We start from the raw sequence: 27,035 nt of genomic DNA on the forward strand, positions 1-27,035 counted from the left end.
CCACTCTTCCTTCCTTCCATCCTTCCTTCCTTCCTTCCATCCTTCATTCCTTCCATCCTTCCTTCCTTCCTTCCTTCACTCTTCCTTCCTTCCATCCTTGCTTCCTTTCTTCCTTCCTTCCTCCACTCTTCCTTCCTTCCATCCTTCCGTCCTCCATCCATCATTCCTCCATCCTTCCTTCCTTCCTTCCTTCCTTCCTTCAATCCTTACTCCATCCTTCCTTCCTTACTCCATCCATCCTTACTCCATCCTTCCTTCCTTCCTTCCTCCATCCATCTTTACTCCATCCTTCCTTCCTTCCTTCCTCCTTCCTTCCTTCCTTCTTTCCTCCATCCTTCCTTCCTTCCTTCCTTCCTTCCTTCCTCCATCCATCCTTACTCCATCCCTCCTTCCTTCCTCCTTCCTTCCTTCCTTCCTTCCTTCCTTCCTCCATCCTTCCTTCCTTCACTCTTCCTTCCTTCCTTCCGTCCTTCCTTCCATCCTTCCTTCCTCCATCCATCCTTCCTCCTTCCTTTCCCCATCCATCCTTCCTTCCTTCTTTCCTCCATCCTTCCTTCCTACCTTCCTCCTTCCTTCCTTCCTCCATCCTTCCTTTCTTCCTTCCTTCCTTCCTACACTCCTTCCTTCCTTCCTTTCTACACTCCTTCCTTCCTTCCTTCCTCCACTCTTCCTTCCTTCCTTCCTTCCTTCCTTCCTTCCATCCTTCCTTCCTTCCTCCACTCTTCCTTCCTTCCATCCTTCCATCCTTCCTTCCTTCCTTCCTTCACTCTTCCTTCCTTCCATCCTTTCTTCCTTCCTTCCTTCCTTCCTCCATCCATCCTTCCTTCCTCCTTCCTTCCTTCCTTCCTCCATCCTTCCTCCCTCCCTCCATCCATCCTTCCTCCTCTGTTCGGTCACGTGACAACACTGCAATGTGTTTGTAAGGCAACACCTGTGAGCTTCATGGGACGCAGCACACACACGCGCACACACACACCTACACACACACCTACGCACGCACCTACGCACGCACAAACGCACGCACGCACACACACACACACACACACACACACACACACACACACACACACACACACACACACACACACACACACACACACACACACACACACACACACACACACACACACACACACACACACACACACACACACACACACACACACTTCATTGGAGGCAGTTTTGGTTCCTTTCAGAGAATCTCATCGTCTTTTTCCCCTCAGTGTCTCCATCAGCAGTTTGTTTCATTTCAGACACTTTCCTCCACAGGAAACAGAGCTCCCCTCACCCATTAGGACCCGTGTCCGGTTACCTTAATGTGCATGTGCGTGTGTGTGTGTGTGTGCCTGTGTGTGTGAGTGTGTGCGTGTGTACGTGTAGGTATGTGTGTGTGTTCTTGCTGAGTAAGGCCACGGACCGAAAAAATAGACAAAAGTCTGAACGCTCCCATGCATGAGGCTGAAACCACCCAGAAGAGAGATGAGGCTCAGATTTCATCCATCAGCAGTTAGTGGTGATGTCACCTGTCCTCACCGATCAAATGGACCACTGAAAACGCTCCTCCTTCACTCCTCCTCCACTAACACGACCTCTGATAGGAAATAAAAATCACAGCTCAACGGACAGTTTATTCAGGGAGATACCGATTATCGGTGATCCAGACATATTAATGACTGATAATTGGAACCGATACACCTGAAATGTTATTTATTACTCCGTCAAGGAACACGGCGGAGTTATGTGATGATCGGCGTACGTTTATCCGTCTGTATGACTGTCTGTCATCAACATTACTCAAAAACAGACTAACAGATTTGGATGAAATTTCCAGTGAAGGTCAGAAATGACACAAGGACCAAGTGATTAGATTCTGGCAGTGATGCAGCTTATAGTCTGGATCCACGGATTGGTTAAAGATTTCTGCATCATTGCCAGATAACGACACGGCGTCACTGTAACCATGACAACAAGTGGACACTACATGATCACATGATTGTGATCCTACTACAAATCTACCACTGAGGACTTATCAGGACTTATCCATCAGAAATGATCCAAGGAACAACTGATTAAATTGTGGGGGTGTTTCTGAGTTCCATCAATTCCTGCCACCTGCTACATATTTAGGTCACGTGATCCGGTATCCATACATAACGTACACATGCAGAACACACGCCTGTACTCAGAGCAAGGTCATTTAATCTGTGGGTACATCTATATTAAATGGATACATTCTATGATGATTTCTGATCATCAATAACTAATAAAAAATGCTGCATTTCTGACATATGGGGAATGAGCAGCCTTGGAGGAGGACTGAGCGGCCTTGGAGGTAGACTGAAGTGGCCTTGGAGGAGGACTGAGTGGCCTTGAAGGAGAACTGAAGCAGCCTTGGAGGACGACTGAAGCAGCCTTGGAGGAGGACTGAGCGGCCTTGGAGGAGGACTGAAGCAGCCTTGGAGGAGAACTGAGCAGCCTTGGAGGAGGACTTGAGCGGCCTTGGAGGAGGACTGCTCTCTCTAAGTGCTTTCTGGTTAACAGCATGTGATAGCAGAGAACCAGTCATTCATGGATTCTGTCATTAATAGGAACTAATTTATTCAGTAGAAATAGCTGTGGTGACGTTCTCTGTTCACTGTCGACTGATTCAGAAAATTGACCTCATCTTCTCCTGCAGCTCGTCTGTTCTCTGGTTTCTAAATCTGTTTTGTCACTTTATTGTACATTAAGGGTCAAATGTTAAAGCATTTTTAGTTATTGTTTTCCAGACTATGTTTCAGGTTAATCTCTGGCTGCCTCCTAACTTAGCCGCTAGCCTCTGGCCGCTAGCCTCTAGCCGTTAGCCTTCTCCTGATTTATGCAGACAGCTGTGCTTCTTGTTTAGTTTTTGCAGCTTGTATCTCTGCTAGAGAGACGTGTCTGTCAGTTAGAGGATATTAATGAAGTTAATTTCACTTTAGAAAGATGTTTTGGTGCTGAGGTAGCATTAGCCTTAAGCTAAAAGAACCAGCTAGCCTCTCAGTGATAGCCTTATTGTAGCTCCAGTATAAACCAACAAGTGAATTAATCCGGGAAGTTTGGTGTAACGATGGAAATCCTTATGGAATATTGTAGCATTTACCATTTACTATTGTAAAAACTGCAGAATGTTGTGTACAATATTATGATATTTATACTTAGAAATGTTGGAAATATACAAAAAAAGTACTGAAAATAGCAAGATAAAACTGAAAAGTCACCATAGCTGATAAAACTAAGAAAAACGTGTCATCTGCATATGGATATATAAAAACCATTATGATGTTTACACCTCATAATGTTTGGGAAACATAATAAAAACCAGTGGATTAATACAAATAGCCACACTAGTCAAAGAAAAACACTAAGAGAAGGGTGCCATCTATAGAGAAATAAATAAAGAATATTATATTTATCACCACAAAGGTTTGGAATATAGAATAAAATTCACTGAATAAAAACAAACAGGAACAATAGAATAAAAAACTGAGAAACGAGCGCCTCCTACAGATGAATAAATAAAGAAAGTTATCATATTTATATCCCCAAAGGTTTGGAATTTATAACAAAATTAACTGAACAACTAACAGGATGAATACAAACAGCCACCAAAGCACAAAAGACAGAATAAATGAAGAATATTATGATATTTAAACATTAAAAAGTTTGGAATATGTGAAAAAAAAGAATGGCTTGAATCAGCAAGATGAATATGAAAAGTCATCACAGCTGATAGAACTAAGAAAAATGTGTCATCTGCATATGGATATATAAATAATTTTAGGATATTTACATGTGATAAAATTGAACTGGATTAATGCAAATAGCCAATAGAATAATAAATTAAAAATATGAAAAGTGTGTTGTCAGCAAAAGGCAAAAGCAGCATGTGAGTTAAATGAATTAAATGTTATAAATGAATTAAATGTGTTATAAATGAATCAGATGTGAGTCATAAATGAATTAAATATGTTATAAATGAATTAAATGTGCTATAAATGAATCAAATGTGAGTCATAAATGAATTAAATATGTTATAAATGAATTAAATGTGCTATAAATGAATCAAATGTGAGTTCTAAATGAATTAAATGTATTATAAACGAATTAAATGTGTTATATATGAATTAAATGTGTTATAAATGAATTAAATGAGTTATAAATGAACTAAATGTGTAATAAATGCATAAATGTGAGTTTTCACTAAAGGATCTTCTCTGGTCCCAAACATTCAGGTTCTGCTCTGTCATCTTCAAACAGCAGAAATGAACTGAAGTGATTCCAGTGATGGCAGAGGGAGGAGTCAGAGAGGAAGGGAGGAGTGTGTGTGTGTGTGTGTGTGTGTGTGTGTGTGTGTGTGTGTGTGTGTGTGTGTGTGTGTGTGTGTGTGTGACAGAGAGAGAGGCTGGGTGGGCGAGCGAGGCTGGTAGTGTGTGTTGCAGCTCTCGGTCATTCATCTCTGGGAGAGCAGAGAGGAAACTCCAGCAGAGAGGCTGAGAATCGCTGTTCTGAGGCGACCAGAAGGAAGATTTTCTGTTTTTAAAAGTCTCTGCATCCTCTGGAGGTGCAGCTGATCTTTTCATCGTCACCATTGTTTCTTTTTACTCCTTAAAAACAAAACACTGTGCTGCTGCTGCTCGGAGACACTTTTTTAATAGTTTTTCTGACAGGATCAGGTCAGAATCTTTTGCTGCAGCTTGAATGATTCCTTGAGTCGGACGGAGAGCGTGAAAAGGACTGGTTGGGTTTCTGGGAGGTGGAGGAGGAGGAGGAAGTCTAGGGAGAAGAAGAAGAGGAAGAGGAGGAAGAGCATCCTCACCACCCAAACACACCCTTCAGACGGCCAGACTTCAGCCGTTTCCCTGAATTACTGCCTCTAAGGTTTTAAAAAGCTCAGAGTGAGCTCCATCGTTTAAATCCAGACCCGGTGTCAGTCCTTACAGGATACCGTAGAGGTCTAAAGGAGGGTTGAGACTCCCGGGACGCTCAGCAGCAGAATGGACCTCCCACCAATCAGAGGTAAGCATCAGTTCATCCCGTCGCCATCCGATCTGCTGATCAACTATTGATGATCCGCGTGACCTTGGAAGTTCCCGACAGGTTTTCCATGAATTAAGGAGCTATAAGCATCCTGAATTATGGCTCAAGTTTGTTTCTTTATATTTTCAGTATCAATGCAGAGAGTCAAGAGTTCAGGACGTAAAATACGACTTTCAAGTCTTTACAAGCTCATTTCAAACAAATATCAGAAGTTTTCTAGGACTCTGGTGGGTGGGATGATGCAAAAACCAGTTTCTGTTTCGGATCTATATACTTTTCAAGCATAGTGACAGATTTGTGCTAGATTTAGTTTGAGTTTTTTGGTCCTAAAGATGATTTTGCTGCTTTTAAAGGAGAGAAACCTCCTGTTCAGCTCCACTCGCTTCCTTTCTCACAGGATCACATGCAGTTTGTTCTGTGTCCTTTAAACTTTTCTGAATACAGTAAAACATGATCGTAAAGATGCTGCTGCAGCTTCTTAAAGCTCCCTCTGGGATTATTAATGTCTGTTGAGCATAAAATGAAGAGGAAAAGTGTGCAGAGGGCAGTTTAATCAGCTGAAAACTGCCCTTTATTATCATTTTAACCTCCAGAATCAGGACATGGAACCGGCCAACATAAACATTTTAAGCCTCGATACAAATCAGCAACAGGAAGGTGGCTCATAAATATCTGGAAATCGCTGCTGCTTTTTCACCGTTTGGTGGTCAGTGTTTGTTAGAAAAGACCAAATCTTCCTCTGCTTGTCTGAAAGACTCAAAGGGAGAATTTTATTTTCACTATCTGTTCATCCAATCGGTACTTTTCATCTTCAGTAGTTGGTATTTAGAGCTTTTATGGCTGGATGTCGGTGTTGTTTGGTCCTCTGGGTGAAGTCGAGCCTCTCATGCTGGAATTAACAGGCAACGTGCTTTATTTGGTGACTAACTCGTCTGAGGCCTCGTTTCTGAACAATCCTACGAGTAAAATCAACCAAATGCTCATCTGGTTGTGTGTGTAGTTGTGATCGGACATGTGGGGTTGCGATTGATTGTCCTCAAGGTCGGATGCAGAACGTCAATATCCATCTCCGCTGGGTGGGACTGGAGGGGCGAGAGGACGAGGAAATGATGGGATGGACTGAGAGGAAGAAAGTGAATGGAGAGGAGGGAGGGAGGATGGATGGATGGATGGATGGATGGATGGATGGATGGATGGAGTCTATCAGGCATTACTTTGCAGTAAAACTTAAAAAGTGGAGGATAAAAAGGCAGAAAATAATGGAGTAAGTGCACATAGGAGATACAAAGTGCACAAAAATTATATTTTTAGATAATTCACAAAATTTTGTTCGTTTTTTTGGTTTTCTTAAAGTTATTAGTATTTTAATGATTTGTGGATGTAAGTAAAGTCAACCGGATGAATGGGTGAATGGATGGATGGACGGACGGACGGACGGACGGACAGACGGATGGATGGACGGACGGATGATGGATGGATGGATGATGGATGGAGGTTGGATGGATGGTTGGATGATGGATGGATGATGGTTGGATGATGGATGGATGATGGTTGGATGATGGATGGATGATGGATGAATGGATGATGGTTGGATGATGGATGATGGATGGATGATGGATGTTGGATGATGGATGGATGATGGATGGATGATGGATGGATGATTGGATGATGGATGGATGATGGATGAATGGATGGATGTTGGATGATGGATGGATGTTGGATGGATGGTTGCATGATGGATGGATCATGGCTGGATGTTGGATGAATGATGGATGGAGGGTTGGATGGTTGGATGATGGTTGGATGATAGTTGGATGCACAAATGTGCTGCAGAACCACAAACTTGTGGAAGGAAACCGACTCCTGAAACACTTCATTAAAAAAAGAAAGAATGAAAAACTCATTTAAAATTCAAGCTCAGTTAACAGGAAAGAAACAGAAACCGGATGCTTTCTGTTCAATAACAATAACAATAATAACTATAATAATAATGATAATAATAATAATGTTTTTATATGGTCAGTTTTGTCACATTTACAGATTTAACATTTGCTGTTTTAAAAACCTACAGAATATTCACATTTATATTTCCAAAAATTGTTAACATGCAAAAAGTGGGTAAAATAATAAGATGAATATGGAAAGTGATCATAGCTAATAAAACTAAGAAAAGCATATCACCTACACATGGATATATAGAGAATATAAAGATATTTACGTGTTCAAATATTTGGAATATAGAACAAAATTCAGTGGATGAATTCAAATAACCACAATGGAATCTAAAAGTAATTAACATGTGCCACCTATAGATAAATAAAAATAAAATATTGTGATTTATATCCCCGACAGTTTGGAATATAGAATAAAATTCACTGAATGAAAACAAACAGCCACAATAGAATAAAAAACTGAGAAAAGAGCACCACTTACAGATGAATAAATAAAGAATATTCTGATATTTATACATCCAAAAGTTCAGAATATATTAAAAAAGAAAGCTTGAAATAGCAGGATGGTTATGAAAATTCATAATGGCGAAGAAAAAGTAAGAAAATAATATTTTGTTTATAGATGAAAAATAAATATAATTAAGATATCTATGTCCCTAAATGTTTGGAACATAGAATAAAATTAACAGGAAGAAATCAAACAGCGATCATAGTGTTAAAGAAAGAAAATGTGCCACCTACAGATGAATAAGTATAGTAATATCATAATATTTACACCTTTTAATGTTTGGAATATGTAAAAAAAAAAAGTAGCTTGAAATAGCAGAATGAATATGAAAAATCATAATGGCTGAGAAAAACTAAGAAAAGAGGGCGACCTAGAGATAAATAAATAAAGAATATTATATTTATTCAGTCAACATAGCTAAAAATACTAGATTATGCGTGCCTCCAACATAAAAATAAATAAAGAATATTGTTTGAAATATGTAATAAAAGCACCAGAATTAGTTGGATAAATGTAATAAGAAGAAAAAAGAAAGAACACAGATGAATAATAAGAACATTCCGACATTTCTACTTCCAAATGTTTGGAATTTATACAGAAAAAGCTGCAACAGATGAATAAATAAAAGAATATCTTCATCTTTACACCTCCTAATGTTTGGAATATGAAATAATTAAACCTGAATTAGTAGGAGGAATATGAATTATCACCACAGAATAAAAACAAAACGAAGTAGAGCAGCCAGGTAGGGATGAATAAATATTAGAAACTGTGCAGAAATTCGAAGTTTAACAAGAAATTTTAAATGTTCTTTAGGTGAAGTTTCACCTGACTGTGTTTCATAGGAAGAAAAATCAATAAATTCACTTGTAAATTCATTATTGTTGGATAGAAGGTTTGTTATGATCAATCAGGGAAGAAATTATTTAAGATAAAATTCAAAACTTTAGAACTTTCATCAAACTAACGACACTTAAAGTTCCTGGAGAACAAAGAGAAAAATTTAGGAGCAAAGATCAAAGTTTTACTCGAATATTCAGCTTTTTAGGCTACTTTCTTTAAAAAACAGAAATAAAATGTAATTTAAACATAATTAGCCAACAGGAATCCTCAACATTCGGCAAACAGAAATAAGCAGGAGCTGAAAACAGACGACAAGAAAACGAACCTGATGAACAACTGAGGAGGTAAAATCATCTGAAGTTTCTCCTCCAACAAACTCTGACCTCCAGAAGGAAAAGAATCGTTTCAGTTTCACTACAGAACGACAGAAATGTTTTCCACCTGAAGGACTTTAGCGGCAACAGTTCTAATGGAAACAAAGACAAAACCTCAAGATAACCTCTAACTAATCATTTAACAATAGTAATAATAATAATAATCTCTGACTATCTCTCTGGCATAAAATGGAACTTGAAGCCAAATCGTGACTTTTTTGGTTATTTTTCTTTTAGTTTTTGCCTCCAAACGTCACGTTCAAGTTTCTGGTTCACAAAGAAATGAAAACACTGGAAGCTTTCTGGACAAACTTAATTCATATATTAATAACATCTTGGACAATTTTACAATTAAAACACTATAACTTTACAGTTAAAAACTGTAAAAGAACAAACTGCTGTTATTATTTACAGCTCTGGCCTGTCTTTTACGGTTAACATGCAGATTAATAGTTTTTTAGGAGGATTTTTTCCAGATATTACCTGTAATTTCAGTTTAAAAACTATTAAAAATATATTTTTCAGTTCATAATATAAAAATTTTTGCTTTAACAAGAAAAATGTGTAAAATCACATTATTGCTAATTTAAAAACAATAAAAATTCCATAATTTTACAATAAAACATTGTAAAAGAACAAATTATTTTATAAAAGAATAGTATATTTTTGATGTAGATACTTTTTTGCAGTTGTAACCTTTTAAAATAAGTTCTACAAATCAATATTTTTTTCTGTGATTTTAGTTGATATTATCTGTAATTTAACAAAACAAGGAAAATATCTGTGAAATAAAAGTCTGTAATCGTTAAAATACATCATGTTTCTTTTAAAATATGAACAAATATTTGTGAATTCATTATATTGCTAATTTAAGAACTGTGTCATTTACAGTCAAACATCATTAAAAAACAAATTACTCTAAAAATACAGATTTTTGATGTGGACATTATAGTTTGTTTTTATTTGATCAACATTTAAATTCAGACTTTTTTTCCTGATTTTATGGGATACTATCTGTAATTTCACAAAAAACACAAATCATTTAAACAAATTAAAGTTTAAAGCAGATTTTGTCACAGCTGGTGTGAATATAGAACAGATTGTCAGGTTAAGAGCCACTCTGAGGTGAATACTGATGGACGGTTTGTTGTTTGGTTGTTATCAGTATCAGTATCTCCATCTCTCAGTCCTCTGCAGCTCTATTTCAGTCTTTCCGTTGGGATCAGATTCAGAACATCCGGAATCTCGTCCTCTTTGTTGTCATTTAATCCTGCTGGGCTCCCAGAGGGCGGCGGCCGGAGCCCCTGGGTCCTAGAGCTGGAACCCTCGTTAACAGACTGTATATACGGTCTATGCTCGTTAACAGGAGCTGGTCTACACCGCCAATAGAAATGGGTCTAATTGACTGGTTTTCTCTAATGCTGCTTGCTAAAGGGTCAATGGCAAGGGCAAATAACCACGGTGATGAGGGACACCCTTGATGAGTGCCCCTTTCAAGTGAAAATGGTGGTGACTTTTCCTGATTCGTGGCCACTGACGCAGTAGGGTTAAGATATGCCATCTGCACCCATGAAATGAAAAGGTCCTCCTGGCTGAACCTCTGCAGTACTTTAAACAGATACCCCCACTCCACTTGGTCAAAGGCTTTTTCAGCGTCTAAACCTAAAATGGCACATTTTGAATCGTTACTTACAGTACATAATGTCGAGCACTCTTCTAGTATTGAAAAGGGAATATCTATTCGGGATGAACCCTGTCTGCTCCTTGTGTACTAACGATTCAATGCACTTGTTTAATCTGTTAGCCAATATTTTTGTGAAAATTTTACCGTCTAGATTAAGCATGGAAATTGGATGATAGGATGCTGGATTGGCACCATCCCTGTCAGGTTTTAGTATTAATGAAATATCTGCCTTATATAACGTTGAAGGTAATGTTTTTACTTCCATAGAATGGGAGAACATCCGCCCCAAGAGTGGAAATATCTGTCCAGAAAATTTCTTATAAAATTCAGTCCCAAAGCCTTGCGGCCCGGTGGCCTTCCCATTAGTTAATGACTTAATAGAATCCTTTATTTTGTTAACAGTTATTGGTCTATTCAAAGTGATTCGAGAATCCTCATCTAGACTTGGGACAGGGACATTGTTAAGCCAAGCATCAACATCCCCTTTTGCCTTAGATTTATATAATTGTTGATAATACTTTAGAAAACATTCATTTATAGCTTTAGGATGGGTAAGGATATCACCAGTAGCAGATGTGATTCTATGAATTGCACGACTGTTTTGTTGTCCCCGGAGTTGACGGGCTAACAACGTATGTGGTTTATCATCAAGTTCAAAATAGCGTAACCGGAGTCGAGACATTTGATCGCTGACTTGTTTAGTTAAATTGTGTTATATTCTTATTTCAGATCGACAATCTCTTGCAACGTTTCATTATTACCATGCTGTCTGTAAAACAATTCCAACTGCGTTAACTTCTCATCGATTACTTTTAAACGTGAATTTCTTTCCTTTTTCTGTGCAGCTTCATATGAAATAATGTGTCAACTCAGAACTACCTTAAATGTTTCCCATAAAATAGAGTCAGTTGTATCTAAAGTATCATTAGTTTGCAAGAATTCTTCTACTGTTTTTGATAGATATTTACAGAACTCTGCATCATTAATGAGTGAGGGTCTTAGCCTCCATGTAGTTTCTCGCTTCGGTACGTCAAACTCAAATATAACACTGACAGGGGCGTGATTCGAAATTAAGATGTTATGATACTTACTGTCTATCACATTAGGTAATAATTTTGAATTTAATAAAAAGAAATTGATTCGTGAATAAGAATTACGTAGTTTAGAAAAGAAGGAATACTCCCTGTCTGTTGGATGTAGCAAGCGCTAAATATCTATCAAATGAATTAAAGAAGTAAGACTATTTGAAGTTACTGAAGCATTAGAGGGTCCCATTTGTCTTTGTGAGGATCAGTCCAAGTGCCAGTCTAAAATTACATTATAATCTCCTGCAATAATCAATTTTGTGTTTGTTAGATCTGGTAATTTCTCAAATATTTTATGAAAAAATCCAGCATCATCAACATTCGGGCCATAAATATTAACCAAGGTAACATGCATAGAGTATAACTCTCCAGTTACAATAAGGAATCTACTGTTGATATCACTAACAGTGTTTATATGTTGAAAAGGAATATTCTTTTTAATTATAATGGCAACCCCTCGTGCCTTACTTGAAAATGTTGATTGAAAAATATGTCCTGCCCCATTACACTTCAGGCGAGCTTGTTCAGATGGTCTGATATGTGTTTCTTGTATAAAAGCTATGTCAGAAGACAAAGATTTTAAATAGCTGAAAACCTTGGCTTGTTTAATATGATGACCCAGGCCTCTTACGTTCCAACTCACCATAGTGACCCCTCTGCTCTTGCTATTGGTAATAGACATAATGAAAAATTATGCAGTTTCCTCTCCAAAAAGGTCTGGTGGACATGCATACCCCAAGCAAACAAACATAAATACATGTTTCTGTGTCATGCCTTTAGGCAGCAGTCGGTTCCTGCAGTAACAAAACATGAGGTCATGGAAATGCTTCTTCTTTTTCAACCATTAGATGCGCCGATAGCCGAGGAGAAAACCAGTATCTACTGCCACTGCTCCGTCTGATGCCATTAGTTGCCAGGACTAATCAGAAAAGCATCTCCATCTAAACCGACCTGGAGCTTCGGTTCAAACCCTCTTTAGCATTTTAACAGTCCAGATCCCATTCGTAGGTTCCTTTGAATTTATTTTGCTTTCTGTGTCTAGTTGTACAAAAAAGCAAAAATACAAGACAGAAACATCATGTCCAGATGTTTATCAGAGCTGCAGGTTCATTAGTTCTAGTTCCACAACTGGATTCCTATAATCTAAGGACACACGGTGGTTCTTCCATCATCAGGTTCCTCAATCTTTACGTCATTTCAGAAAATTTTTCGTTGCATGAAACATCAAGGACTCACATCTAGAAGGTGTTCTGGTATCTAAATGACTCCTTTCATTGTCTGTAACTCGTTCTGACCAACCACCAGTAACACAGACTGCGATGAGACTTCAAATTTCACCCAAATACTCAAAATACTAAAAAGAAAATAATTCAAATGAAAAATTTAGAGTTTCTGGAACTCAGTAAAACTTAATAAAAGTTACTGAATGTTAAAAAAAGTTTCTGTTTCACATCTGATTGTTCTCAAGACTGCAGATGGCAGAACGTTCATAATAACGGGTTCCTGTACTGTGATATTGTAACAACGGTGAAAAAAAATCCGCAAAGTTAAATAAAAATGAAGGAAGAACGTTCTCAGGGCAACATTTAGTTTTGAGAACCTGAAGGTGTAATGTTCCAACAATGTTATGACCAAATATCTTTAGAACATCTTTAGTTTAAGAAGAACATTCTGAGAACTTAAAGAAAACTTCACACTGAAACATTTCTAGAACTTTGCAGATCTTCTTTAGAATTCTTTCGGAATAAAATTAATCATCCTGTGAGCTGGCCGGATTACTGGTTTCAGAAAGTTAAGAAAACTTTCAGACACAAGCCCTCAATTCTGACGTTCTGATGATGAAGAACTGGTGTTCTTGAGAGAACTTTGGTGGAAGGAAACCAACCCCCCGATTATGACGACGGTTTATTTGAACCTTTTCTAATGCAGAACAGGAAGAAACAGAACTGAACAGTGGTGGAAGGTTCTTTAGATTAAAGGAGGACAATCTAAGGAACAGAGAATCTTTGGAACGTTAACGGAACGTGTTTCTGAATAGATGCAGCTGAAGGTTTGCTGCTGCTCTCCGGTTCCTCCTCCATCTAATCTCCTCATCTGAGAGGCTTTATTTCCATCTGGCCTCATTATCAGAGCGAAGCAGCCAGATCTGTCTGCCTTCGGCCACTTGGCACTTTGTGTCTGTTCATCCCAGTGTAGAAATACAGAAATATATCTGTGTGTTGGTAGAAAAATGGTGTAAAACCACAGAGAATCATCGTAGACCCTCTGTTCTGTCTGAGCAGTGAATCAAATCAGCTGCATGTTCATCTAGATTCAGACCTTTTAATTTAATTTTCCATCATTTGCTGGCTATTTAAGGACTCTGGAGCAGCTTTAACTGCAGCGTTACTCAGCATTACAACGCTCTTACAATCCATGTCAATATTCCCCCACCTTTATTCTGCTTTTTCAGATGGACACCTCAGATTGTCTCATTAGACTTCTACTACAGCTGTCCAGTGTCGCCACAAAGACTTAAAATTATCATGAATTTTTTATTTTTTTTTTTGCAAATCACTGCTAATTTACAGATTATTCAGTGTTATTTTTTACTGTATTTAAATCAGCAAAAAAAATTATAAAAATAAAGAAATGCAGATATTTACTGAAATAATTTGCATATTAGGACTAGTAAAATTCCAGAAAAAAGGATTAATTTATGTTTTAATTTACTGTGTTTAAAATCTGCAGAAAAAAATTCTCCATATTAACAAATTAGAAATGGCAATTCAATATTTCTTAGAGATTTCTCCAATTTGGTTAAATTACAGATAATATTCAGTAAAATCACAAAAAAAAAACAACATTTACTAATGGCTTCTACTACAGTTATTTAGCATCGCCCCAAAGAGTTCCTATTATCAACAATTTTTCAAAAAGAAATTTTAAATTTTTTAAATTTTATTTTTTACAATTTACTGTAAAAAGAAGATTTTCCCACTTTTGTTTAATTGCATAGCTAGTAAAAGGAGGAAATATATAATCTGCATTTTAAATGGAATATATTTTATTTAAATGTACCTTGCCTAATCCTTTATCCTCTTTTATTTTTACATGTTTGAGTTGTAGATGCATTTTAAAACATTAAACCATGAATGTTTCTGCGTTCTGGGGTTGTATTTATAAGTTAATGTTGATTACAATGGAAAAACTATAAAATTACAACATATTATTAGTCACAGTATTAAACAGTAAACCTCATGTTCTACTGTAGTCAGTTACACAGTAAAACTAGAATAAATTACAAAAGTAAAGCTGTAAAAATATGAGAGGAGAAACTGCTACATGAAAACGGATGATTTCTTTTCTTTTACAGATGTTGGTTGAAGAATCTGTGGTTGCTGCTTGGTTGGAACCGCAGACCAAAACTTAATTTTTACTAAACTGCTTTTCCAAAAGGAGATGTCTTTTCCTGAATGAAAATGACCCGTCTCCTGTATCAGAACTGTTAAACCTCAGCAGGTATTCTTCCTCCGGTCGATGCCAACAGAAAGACCCAGATCTAAACCTGAGTCTTGGCTCTGAGTCGACACTCTGTCGGTGGGATTCCTCCACGGCGGCTGCAGCTGTATTCAACAGATGCTAAATTACAGTGTGGGCTTCAGGGTCGCATCTCTCCGACTAATAATAGCACTAGCCTGGTCAGGATGACATGGCTGCTGGTTGTTTGGAGGCTCTGCTGCCAAAATCCATCTTTGATTGAGTGCTGCTGAATATCTGGAGCGAACATACCGGCTACTGTTTGCTTCATGCAGTTTTAGTACCGTCTCTGCCACTAATTAAACCAAAATGGTCAATTTTTAGGTTTATTTTGACCGATAGGAGTTTTTCTGCTCCATAGGAAATTTGAAAGAACGTGACAAAGAAAGGTCGACACAAATCAACCGATGTGTGGTTGGATGCCAAAGCTGTTGACTCTGAACTATTTTGCTTAAACAAAAGTAAAATTCAAATACGTAGACTTCTTAGATGACTGATCATGAGCTGGGAATCTGTCAGAACTTCCATTGTTTCCTTGGGGTTTAGCAGACGGAGCGTCGGACAGGGACTGCTGTCTGCCCAAAGACGTACTTTTAGCATTTTTAAATTTAAGGTTGTACGTGGATGATAAAATCACAGACACTGAAATCTTTACTGTTATTTCTCAACATGTCACTAATTAAGAATCTGCAATATCTGATGAGTAGATCAACTAATCTCAGATTACAGGTGAGCTAAAATATGACAAAAACTGAGGCTGCCATGGAAAGTCTGATCTCTAGTTAACAAGGGTTATTTTCTGAACCATCTGTAGCTGCATGTCACAATAAAATAAAAATACTTTATAATATGAAATACTTGGTCACAAAAAGCTGACTGAGCAGGTATGACAAGCTTTCAAGCAAATCAGAGATGGTCGAGTAGAAGATGCGTAATGGTTTGAGATGGAAGAACTTGTATACAAGAGGTCCTCGGTTTACATCAGAGTTCTGTTCCAACAGATAGATGGAAGTCAATTTTCACCGTAAGTCGGAACTCTGGTGAAAATGTAACCAAAGCCGTTCCGTGCATCACGACATCGATCAGTTCTTCATACAGTCATGAATACCAACGACTTTCATGTGTGTACGAATCATTTTACTAGAAGATAACAGAATATTGTAACGGACTGATATTGTTGTTGATGTTGAGGTTTCAGTGTTTATTGTTCAGTTCCAGATTTACCTAATGTCAGTGAACGTGCCATGTTTAGTTAGCTCACCTCTGATTGGCTGAGAGTCAGCAGTAGAGAGAGCTGGGAACGGTGGCTAATTCTGGAGCTAAGTTATGGGGTTTTTCTAGTTATCCTGGCGTTGGCTACGGTCCACAGTAGCCTGTGTGAAGGTTCAATAAACCAGCAGAGAACCAGATAAAGTCTCACTCATTCATCACAGAGGGTCGCTACAATATGTTGACCTCTTTTTACAACTTGACCCATGTTGGTCGGTGTTTCTTCCTGGTCCCAGCGTTTTATTCTATCTAATTTCACTTCCATGGAGACGGCTTTCCTTTTCTTTCAAGCATCAGAAGAGTCTGACTTACGCTGGGAGTCATAATGAAGGACAAAAAGTTAGTGAATGTCGCACAATCCAAAGTGGCGTACAACTAGAGAATGGAAACAAAGCCGTCTGATAGCGCCATGTGACGACGTATTAATCCGTTCCGCTCATCAACTAGTTCCAGGTAAACAGTTCTGATGTAACGATGAAACGCTGTAGGTCGAGGACGTTGTAAACCGAGGACCTCCTGTATATGATCTGGAATTTGATAACTGAATGATGAAGTTGAATTCAGCACCACTAATGACTGCTGTTCTGTGTGTTTACAGGCCTATCTGATGTGCCGTGAACGTTGGGAGTCCTTTGCCCCGGCTGGCTCAGGATGGACCCAACTCCTTCCCTGAGGATGGAGATGGACTCTGTGCTGTCGCTGGACCAGATCCGTGCCCTCCGAGCCAACAATGACTATGTGGAGAGGCCTGTGGCACTGGAACCAGCGGCCCAGACTGGATTTTTTTATCCCCACGATGACCGTTACCCTCACGGAGTATACGGCCATCACCCGCAGCCTTCCTTCCCCTCAGCGCTTTCCCGCAGCCAAAGTCAGCAGCAGCACGCTCAGCTGACGCGCCTGAGCCGATCCAGCACCATAAGCTCTTCCATGTCTCGGACCAGCGCCACCTCAGACCAGCGGCTCCTGGCTGGTTTGACTCCGTCCCACTCCGGCCTCGGTTCGGTGGTCCATTCTCAGCCTAAAGGGGAACTGAAGCCCAACGCCTCCTTGGGTAAACGGCTGGCGGGAGACGAGGCCGAGCTCGGCCTCCACCTGTTCATCTGCGAGCGTTGCGGTCGCTGTAAATGCCACGAGTGCTGCGCTCCCCGCCGCCTGCCGTCCTGCTGGGCCTGCGGTCAGCGATGCCTCTGCTCGGCCGAGAGCACTGTGGAGTATGGTACCTGCCTGTGCTGCGTCAAAGGCCTGTTCTACCACTGCTCAACCCAGGACGACGAGGACAACTGCGCCGACCGGCCGTGCTCCTGCGCTCCGGCCCACGCCTGCGCCCGCTGGAGCTCCATGGGGCTGCTGGCGCTCTGCCTGCCCTGCCTCTGCTGCTACCCCCCCGCCAGGCTGTGCCTTGCTGTGTGTCGGTGCGCCCACGACCGGGCCACGCGACCCGGCTGCCGGTGCAGCAACACCAACACTGTGTGCCGCAAGATCTCCGCCTCCAACCCCAATCCCTGCCACCCGTCGCTCCGCAGCAAAGCCCTGGAGAAGCCGTTATGACAGGCTATATCCAGATCCCCTACAGCCAAAGCTACGCTGTTGCCGACTAGCCACAGCCGACACTGTGACCACGGTGCCATCGTCACCCACCTACCTACATACAACAAGCCAACCAACCAACCAACCGTGAAGTGTTGTTCACCTAATGTACCTTGAATTTACTTCTTCTCCAGCTCAGGAGGGACCAAAGCTTTACTGTGCCTGTTCACGTTGGAGACTGAATGCCTACAAAGAAACACTCGTCTGTCAGAAGGAAGAAGACGTCGTGCCTTGCTGGACCGTCCTTCAACTTTAACCAGACTTCCAGACAGAAGTTGCCTCTCTGCGGTCTGAGGTTCAATCTGTGTTAAAATCTATTTATTTATTGTTGAGCCTCCTTCCTCCACCTTCTGCAGAGGGTTCCCACAGAGCAGAGAGGGTTAGGAAGCTACAAAGACATTCAGAGAAGATGAATGGATGAAGAACCCAACGTTGCACTGAGGGGACACAAAAGAGAACAAAGAGAATTTGACACCAAAAACAAAGGGACCATGCACTGTAGAACTGAAGCTCATTTTAAAGAAGAAGCGCTGTGAGGTCGGCGTTTCCCCGGCAGCCTGCAGCTGAACCAGGGACTGTTTAACCGGAGGGAGGATGAATCTGTGGTGATTAGGCAGCGTGTGTGTGTGTGTCCTACTGTATGATGTGTGTGTCCAGTGTGTGTTGTTGTCGTTGTGGCAGCAGAAGAAGTCTCCCCTCCGTTATTTTTAGCTGCATCGGTGGAGCTCTGAGGGTCTGGTTAGGTTTCCTCCCCAAGTCAGTCTGTCGCCAACCTCCTCCTCTGACCTCCTTCCTCCTCCTCCTCACTTAATCCGCTTCAGGGATCGACAGACGGCTTTTCAGGGCCGATAACCAATATTTGGAACCAATAATGTTTTAACAGCTGCTGATAGCAGAGAATCATTCATAACTAGAATTCTTTATGCGGCTATGTCTGCTATTCTTCTGTTTACTTCATATTTCACAGTTTGATCACTTTTATTTCCCACTAAAGATCTTAAAGCACGATGTATTTATTCATTTGATAGGGACGGTGCACTTTAATGAAAGTCTGTTGAGGCAGCAACAGACGTAAATACGCCCGATTATAACAACAATGCTCATTTATATCCACAGGACAATAGGTCACAATAAAAGGACATTACAAAAAGTACACATAGAAGTTTCAGGTCAGTGGTCACCAGACTGGTTGACTTCCAGCTGTTTAAGGGGAGTTTTGAAGGTTTCTATCGTGGGACGCTCCCTGATGGAGAGTAGAGGACTGGTCCAGATCTGACTGGTCTACACAGAAACAGGCTGGTTTTCTGCAGGACCTCCCAGTCCGGTCTGGAGGAGGTCCTGGTCTAGAGGAGGTCCTGGTGAAACCTTCTTATAATAAAGTCAGACGTGGTGGTGGGTGAGTCCATGGAACAGCTTGTAGATCAAACAAGCACATTTAGCATTTCTAAATTCTCAAAGCTCAGTGAGTTGCACTTCTGTTCTGCAGTATTTAATGTGTTAATTAACCAGGACTTTCCAGCCTGTTTCAGGTTCATCTGTTGCTGTCTTTTTACTTAGCTGCTAGCTGTGAGCATTCTTAGCCACTTGGAGCTAATCTCCTGGTTTGTTTCTTGTTCAGTTTTTGCTGCTTTAGAGACGTTTCTGAGACCACAGAGTGACAACATCAGACCTGAAGTAGAGCATTTAATCATCAATAATCTCTCAATAATTTACCCATAACCACAAAAAAGGCCAAATATCGGTCACAGTATCGGTCCATCCCTGATCTACTCAGTAACTCCCACCAATCAAACCTGAGTTTCTCACAAGATAAAGTTTCTCTCTTTTGTATTCAGCACAATAAAGAAGATTGTAATAAAAACACCTAAACGAGAGAAAAGCTTTTGCTGACACACGGCGTATTATTCCCTTCCTGCCTCCATCGCCTCTCCTCTTAAACTCAGATGGCTAAAAGCTTCCAGCTTCCAGGTCCTCAGAGAGCTGATCAAACAGGCAATTAGCTCCATGATAGCTCTTAATGGGCCAGAGAAGGATAGAGGATGGATGGAGGGATAGATGACGGATGGATGGAGGGATGGAGAGATGGAGGAATGGATGGAGGGATGGATCATGGATGGAAGAATGGATGATGGATGATGGAGAGATGGAGGGATGAGAGATGGAGGGATGGCTGGAGGGATGGATGATGGATGGATGGATGAAGGGATGGAGGAATGGATGGAGGGATGGATGATGGATGGAAGAATGGATGATGGATGATGGAGGGATGGAGAGATGGAGGGATGGATGGAGGGATGGATGATGGATGGATGGATGGAGGGATGGAGAGGTGGAGGGATGAGAGATGGAGGGATGGATGGAGGGATGGATGGAGGGATGGAGGGATGGAGAGATGGAGGGATGAGAGATGGAGGGATGATGATGGATGGATGGAGGGATGGAGAGAAGGATGAGGGAGGGATGGATGGAGGGATAGATGACAGATGGATGGAGGGATCGATGATGGATGGATGGAGGGATAGATGACGGATGGAGGGATGGAGGGATCGATGATGGATGGATGATGGATGGATGGATGGATGGATGATGGGTGGAGGGATGGAGGGATAGATGGAGGGATGATGATGGATGGATGGATGGATGGAGAGAAGGATGAGGGAGGGATGGATGGAGGGATAGATGACAGATGGATGGAGGGATCGATGATGGATGGATGGAGGGATGGAGGGATCGATGATGGATGAGGGATGGATGATGGATGGATGGATGGATGGATGATGGATGGATGGATGGATGGATGGATGATGGGTGGAGGGATGGAGGGATGGAGGGATAGATGGAGGGATGATGATGGATGGATGGATGGATGGATGGATGGATGGATGGATGGATGGATGGGGATGAGGGAAAGATGGATGGAGGGATGGATGATGGATGGATGGAGGAATGGATAATGGAGGGATGAATGATGGAGGGATGGATGGATGGATGGATGGATGAGGAATGGATGGATTGATGGATGGATGGATTGATGGATGATGGATTGATTGATGGATGGATGGATGGAGGAATGGATGGACGGATGGACGGATGGAGGGAGGGATGGATGGATGGTGGATGGATGATGGATGGATGGATGGATGGATGGTGGATGGATGGATGGGTGGATGGATGGGTGGATGGATGGAGGGATGGAGGATGTTGCCATGACGTCAGGCCGAGGAGATCAGGCAAAAAAATAAACCTTTTATTTTAACCCTCCTGTTGTCTTCATTTACAAGCACCAAAAATATTGTTTCCTTGTCTGAAAAAAATCCAAAAATTCTGCAAAAAAATTCCCCAAATTTCTGAAAATTTGCAAAACCTTCAGGAAGAAAATTCCAATAATCCCTTAAAAGTTTGATTTTAGAAAAATCCCCCAAATTTGCAAGAAAATTCTTGTAAATATTTTCAAAAAATGAGTAAAAATGTTCAAATAAATCCTAAAAATATCTAAAGTGATTCCATATATATCAGTAAAACTTCTAATATTTTCTTTAAGAACATTCACATAAAAATCAACTAAAATCCACTGGATTTTGATACAATGTGAATGTTCTTAAGAAACATTTTTAACATTTCTTTTTTTCCACCAGAAAATGTTGAAAAACTTCCCAAAAATGTTGAAAATGTGGACAACAGAAGTTTCACTGTGAAATTATTTTTTTTCTCCACATTTTCAAACTTTAAAACGGGTCAATTTGACCTGCAGGACGACACAAGGGTTCAAATGCAACAAACATTCACGACCTCCTTTATTATGTCTGGACAGGAGGATCTAACGCTGGATAAAACACAATGTCTGGTGTGTGTTGGTGTGTGTGTGTTGGTTGGTGTGTGTGTGTGTGTGTGTGTGTGTGTGTGTGTGCATGGACTTTTCTGTTAAATGTTGCTTTGATATATTTTTATATGTAAAAACGGGCTGTTAACTCTACCACTATTTTCATTCTGCTTTGTTTTGTTTCTATGAAAGGATCTTCTCTTTAATCACAGCAAACATCCACCCATCTTCTGTCCACTGATGAAAAATTCAGGAACTTTTGGTTCAACTCTGGTGACCTAAAACATCTCTAGTGTCAAAGTTTAGCTTCTCCGTGATTTTCTGCTCTTTCTGCCAGCACGAAACGAGAATTTTCCAAACAGTTTTTCCCAGACTGACACTAAAATAAAACGGCTCGGTGTGTTTGTTGGATCATCCCACAGGAACAACTTTCAGAAACAGACAAAGAATGAGTTGGCAGGATTTGTCTTTCTTCGTTTATCTAATTCTAGTGCAGGAATCTGAACACATACAACCTACCCCAACAAACAGTGAGTTGATTTAACTCTACTTCTAACTGGCTCAGTTTGTTGTTTTACTATGTTTAGTGAATTTTAAGTTGTTGATGGCGATGCTAGAGAGGAGAAGACTAAGAAATTGTGCTCGTTGTTCTCTCCGAGGTTGAAGTAATCAGCAACAATACGTAAACTTCGCTCAAAACCCTGAAGTAGACCCTTCTCCATCTGCAAAAATAAACCTTAAAGACTGTCTGCAGGGACGGTGATGAACATTTACAAAAGTTCAGCCTCATAAATGCCGATAAATCAAAGAGAAACTGTGTGAAAATGTGCAGCGTTGTCCTCAACAGTCAGATCAAGTCAAGATGACGTTATTTATGCAAATTTCTAATAAATAAATGAGACAGGTGAACATTTCTTTCTTCAGATGTGATCAGAAAACAAGCAGCACAAATTTCAAACAGGGATTTTTATGAATGAGCCGAGTTGAGAAGCCAAAGATGTACTACATTTAAATCTAGCAGCAGTTGTTCTCTGACCTTCTTAATTAAGGCTGGAAGATAAAATAAAAAGCTGCAAACTTTATTTTAATGGTTGAACTGATGCTGTGTTGCACCATCTTAACATTATGTTGAATTTAAACTTAAATGTCTTCCTTTAAGTTGAGCTAAACTTCATCAAACTGGTTCAAGAACTTCATTTTCTGTCGCCTAGCGTTGAGGATTTCAGATCTTCTCCTCTTTGTGAACCCATCTGGAGGATTTAAATAGTTTAATGTGGAGGAAAAGCTGATCCTGCAACTCAAAGCAGTTTGTTGGTTTTTCTTTTGAACCCAAACGTTATTTTCCAGATGTGTGAATGTTGCTCTAAATGTTCTGGGTCTACTGGGTTGAGAACTGAGGAGGACACTCAGTTTGGGTTTTTTCCCCTTTTATGACATTAAACTTTTTCCACTTTTACCTGTGACTTTATTTTTACTATCAGGAGGATTGGCAACCAAAAAAAAACGCTAAAAATCAATGTAATTGACACGTGTTTAGCACAAACCACCCAACTGTCCACATTAACGCGACTGAATCTGGAACGTTTCCTGACATTTAATCTGAACGTTTTCAACCAACCAAAACGCTTTTAAATGCCCGACTGGTGAAAGTTTTCTCGTGCATGCAGCTCAGAATAGCAATGCTTCAACAGCAGAGTTAAACGGTTAAAAAGCGGCAGTAAGGCGGATAAAGTGTTGGATCATTCCAGATTTAAACGCATCAGCGAGGACTCGGCTTCAGACACTGGTGGAGATCACCTGAGGAACCTTTATTTCTACCTGGACTCTTTTTCTACTCGAGTTGGAGCAAAGTGCTGCACATTTTTAGGATTAATTATGTTTTTTTGTTATTGTTATGTTCAGAGCAGCTTTGGAATCTTTACAGCGACTCCTGTCCACTCAGATCCTCTTCAATTTGCAGTAATTTAAAGTACGACAGATGCACACAGGCAGAGGGAGAAGTTCACTCCGTTTCATATAAATTAGAGATTTATTTTTTTCCAAAAGAAATTTGTATTATTTTTAATTAATACTTACTGGCTTACTAAAATGACTTTTTTAAACATTTATTTTTTATTTATTTCTTTTTCTTTATTTTACATTTTTAAATACCAACAGTATGACTTAAAACATTTAGAGGAATTAATTACAGAGTTCATTTACTAGTTGGAGGAAAAGCAGGATTTGGCATCAGCAAATTTAACAAAAATAGAATTTATCTTAACAAGACCTGCAAAATGAAGGACATCCAGGAGGATTGAATTTTTCAGTTTTTTTTTTTTTTACATTTTGGCAAATTAATTTCTTGTTAAAGTTGATTACAAAGCTTGTTGTGGTATCAGTACATTTTATGGAAAATTAAATTTATTTTGAGAAGATTTTTTTTAACTATTCTGATTTCAAGATCTGTATATCTTTTTTTAAAAAAAATGTACAGATCCTTTAAAATAAATTAACAGACATTTCTTCTGTTATTTTGGAGAAGCAGTAAATTAATGTCAGATGAATCTTTGCTGAATTGCTGAAGTTTGCTAGATTACCAAAAACAAAATTATAAATTACATTTTATTTTAAATATTTAAAATGTTAAGAAGCTCAGAAAAAATCTGACTTTAACAAAAAATATTTAATAAAAATATAATTTTTATTAACAAGACTTATGAAAATTGAAGGACAACTATTATGATTTTAAAATCTGTTTATTTTATTATTTTGGTGAATTCATTTATTGGTAGAAAGGATTAGAAAGCTTATTGGCACGAGAAGAAGCATTTGGCATCAGTAAATTAAATTAAAAATTAACTTCTTTATCAAGATCGCAGAAAATGAAACAATACTTTTGATTCTACAAAAATCAGTTAATTTTTCTGGGTTTTTTTTGGTGAATTTATTTCTTGCTAAAGTTGATTAAAAAGCTTGCTGGCAGTAAAAGCATCAGTAAATTTGAAGGAAAATGCAATTAATCTTAAAAAGATTTCAAGATCTGGACAATTTAAAGATTTTTTAAGACATTTTTTATGATATTTTGGAGAATCACGAAATAAGATTTTATTTGAACCTTTGCTGAAATGTTTGTTAGATTACCCCAAAAAATTATTTATAAATTACATTTTAAACACATTTAAACAGTATTTAAAATGTTAAGAAGCTTAGAAAAATAACAATAATGTTTCATAAAATATAATTTATCTTCACAAGAGTTAGAAAAATGAAGGACAACTATTATGAGTTTAAAATCTGAATTTTTTCAGATTTTTCTTTACATTTTGGTGATTTAACTTCTTGGGAAAGTTGACTAAAGGGGCTTGTTGGCGTCAGTAAATAAAAAAAAAATCATTTATCTTATCAAGATCGAAGAAAATGAAAGACTACTTTTGATTCTACAAAATCTGTGAATTTTTCAGATTTTTTTTTTGACATTTTCGTGAATTCATTTCTTGGTAAAGTTAAAGTTCACTGGCAGTAAAAGTAGCGTTGGGCATCAGTAAATGAAGTAAAAATATCATTTATCTTATCGAGACCAAAGAAAATGAACGACTACTTTTGATTCTACAAAAATCAGTGAATTTTTCAGATTTTTTTTGCAATTCTTGCTGGATTATTTCCTCTCTAACCTCCAGTCATTGCTGCAGTCCATTTTCTTCTTGTTTTTCTGCTGCTGTGTGCATCTGGACGTCCAATCAGACCAGAATCCAGATGTTTTCATCATTTCTCCTCAGGCCCGATGCTGAACGCTGCCGGCTGCCGCTTTAACCAAACTTCTCCTTTCGTGTCTCAGCAAGCATTGCTTTTGGTACAAATTGGCATCTTGTATGTTGTAAAAGAATTTACGGAGAGTATATGGAACAAATATATATAGAAATCTATCTAAAAGGAATATATTCTATATCACACCATTCTGTTTCTCTGCTGTTCTGCTTCATGGGATTTATTTCAATGGGAACAATAATCACAGTATTTATTTTACAGCAATCAGAGGAGATGTTGTTGTTTGTTTCTCTCGGTGTGGTGTGGCTGCTGCTACCCTCCTGGCTAAAGACGAACCAATAAAAGGAGTTTCCAAGCAGAACCAACATGTGTTTTATGACTGATTTAATGATTTATTTATTTTATTTATCTATTTATTTATTTATAGGTAACATGCAAATTAATACTTTAAAAAAGTTGTGGAGATTATCTGTATTTTATTTTAACTAAACAGTTGGAAATTGTGAAGTCAAAGCTTATAAAGATATTTTTCTATCTTTAAAATACTTTTTTCCTCAAGAACAGCAAATAAAAATAACATTTTTGAGCTCTTAAATGCAACAAGAAAATAGAAGAATTTTATTTGAATTTAAATACAGATGTTGTGGACATTATTTATAGTTTTAATCTGTTTTTTTTAAAGGTTTACGTGAAACAGGAAAAATCTGTAAAATAAGTTTAAAGTTTACGATATTTTTCAATACAGTAAAAATGTGTCATTTGAAAATCAAACATAGAAAAAAAAATCACCATTTATAACCAAATTTTTGACATAATTAGACACTATTTCCATTTTTGGCCCATTTATTTAAGCTTAATATGCAAATTAACACTTTTACTTGTGATTTTATTGGATATTATTAGTCATTTAAAATAAAATTAAACTTTAAGCTTATATACCTTAAATAAATTAAATTAAGTTGATAACTTCACTTTTCTTCACTTTGCATTCAGGATTTGAAGTCTCCTCCTTCTGAACATGCCTGGATGATTTAAATCGTTTAAAACTAGTCAGTAAAAAGATGTTTGATTGCAGAGGAAAAACTAATTCAACCAACTCAGTGTAGTCTGTTGGTCGAACATAATTTCATTAGAAGTTGTCACAAACGAAAGAATAAAAAGATTGATTGTTTGGAAAATGAAAAACATCTTCCATTAAAATGAGTTTTCTTGGGGTGAAAGAAATCTTCACAAATATATAAAATCAGAAAATGGTGATCTTGATTAGGGGTTTAAATATAAATATCCATTATTATCAAACCATAATGTTAGATTATTAGATCGATACTCGTTTGCAGCAAAACTTTAAATTCAGAGGCAATGCCTTTTTTTTTCAGAGGATATATTTTAATTTCCTGTGCAAAATTATACTTTCATCTATAACTCTATCAATGTAATGAATAATATTTCATTTTTATATGTGATATTACCAGTATTAGTTTTGTAAAATCACTTATTGTATCATGTTATATATCATACTTTTACCTTATTGCTTTTCAGACACTGCATCTGTTGTCATTTCACTTTTCTGAGCAATTTCTGTCACA

At 38.6% G+C, this 27,035-nt stretch overlaps 1 protein-coding gene across 1 annotated transcript; it reads left to right on the forward strand.

The window, feature by feature from the left end:
• The first annotated feature begins 4,471 nt into the window (after positions 1–4,471).
• LOC111569372 (protein sprouty homolog 3) lies at positions 4,472–25,814 on the forward strand. The gene is made up of 2 exons (XM_023271435.3): positions 4,472–5,037; positions 16,891–25,814. Exon 2 carries the CDS (start codon positions 16,944–16,946, stop codon positions 17,841–17,843), a length of 900 nt encoding a protein of 299 aa, XP_023127203.1. The 5' UTR covers positions 4,472–5,037; positions 16,891–16,943; the 3' UTR covers positions 17,844–25,814.
• The last annotated feature ends 1,221 nt before the right edge of the window (positions 25,815–27,035 follow it).

The sequence above is a fragment of the Amphiprion ocellaris genome, chromosome 14 (genome assembly GCF_022539595.1).
Source record: "Amphiprion ocellaris isolate individual 3 ecotype Okinawa chromosome 14, ASM2253959v1, whole genome shotgun sequence".
Lineage (NCBI taxonomy): Eukaryota > Metazoa > Chordata > Actinopteri > Pomacentridae > Amphiprion > Amphiprion ocellaris.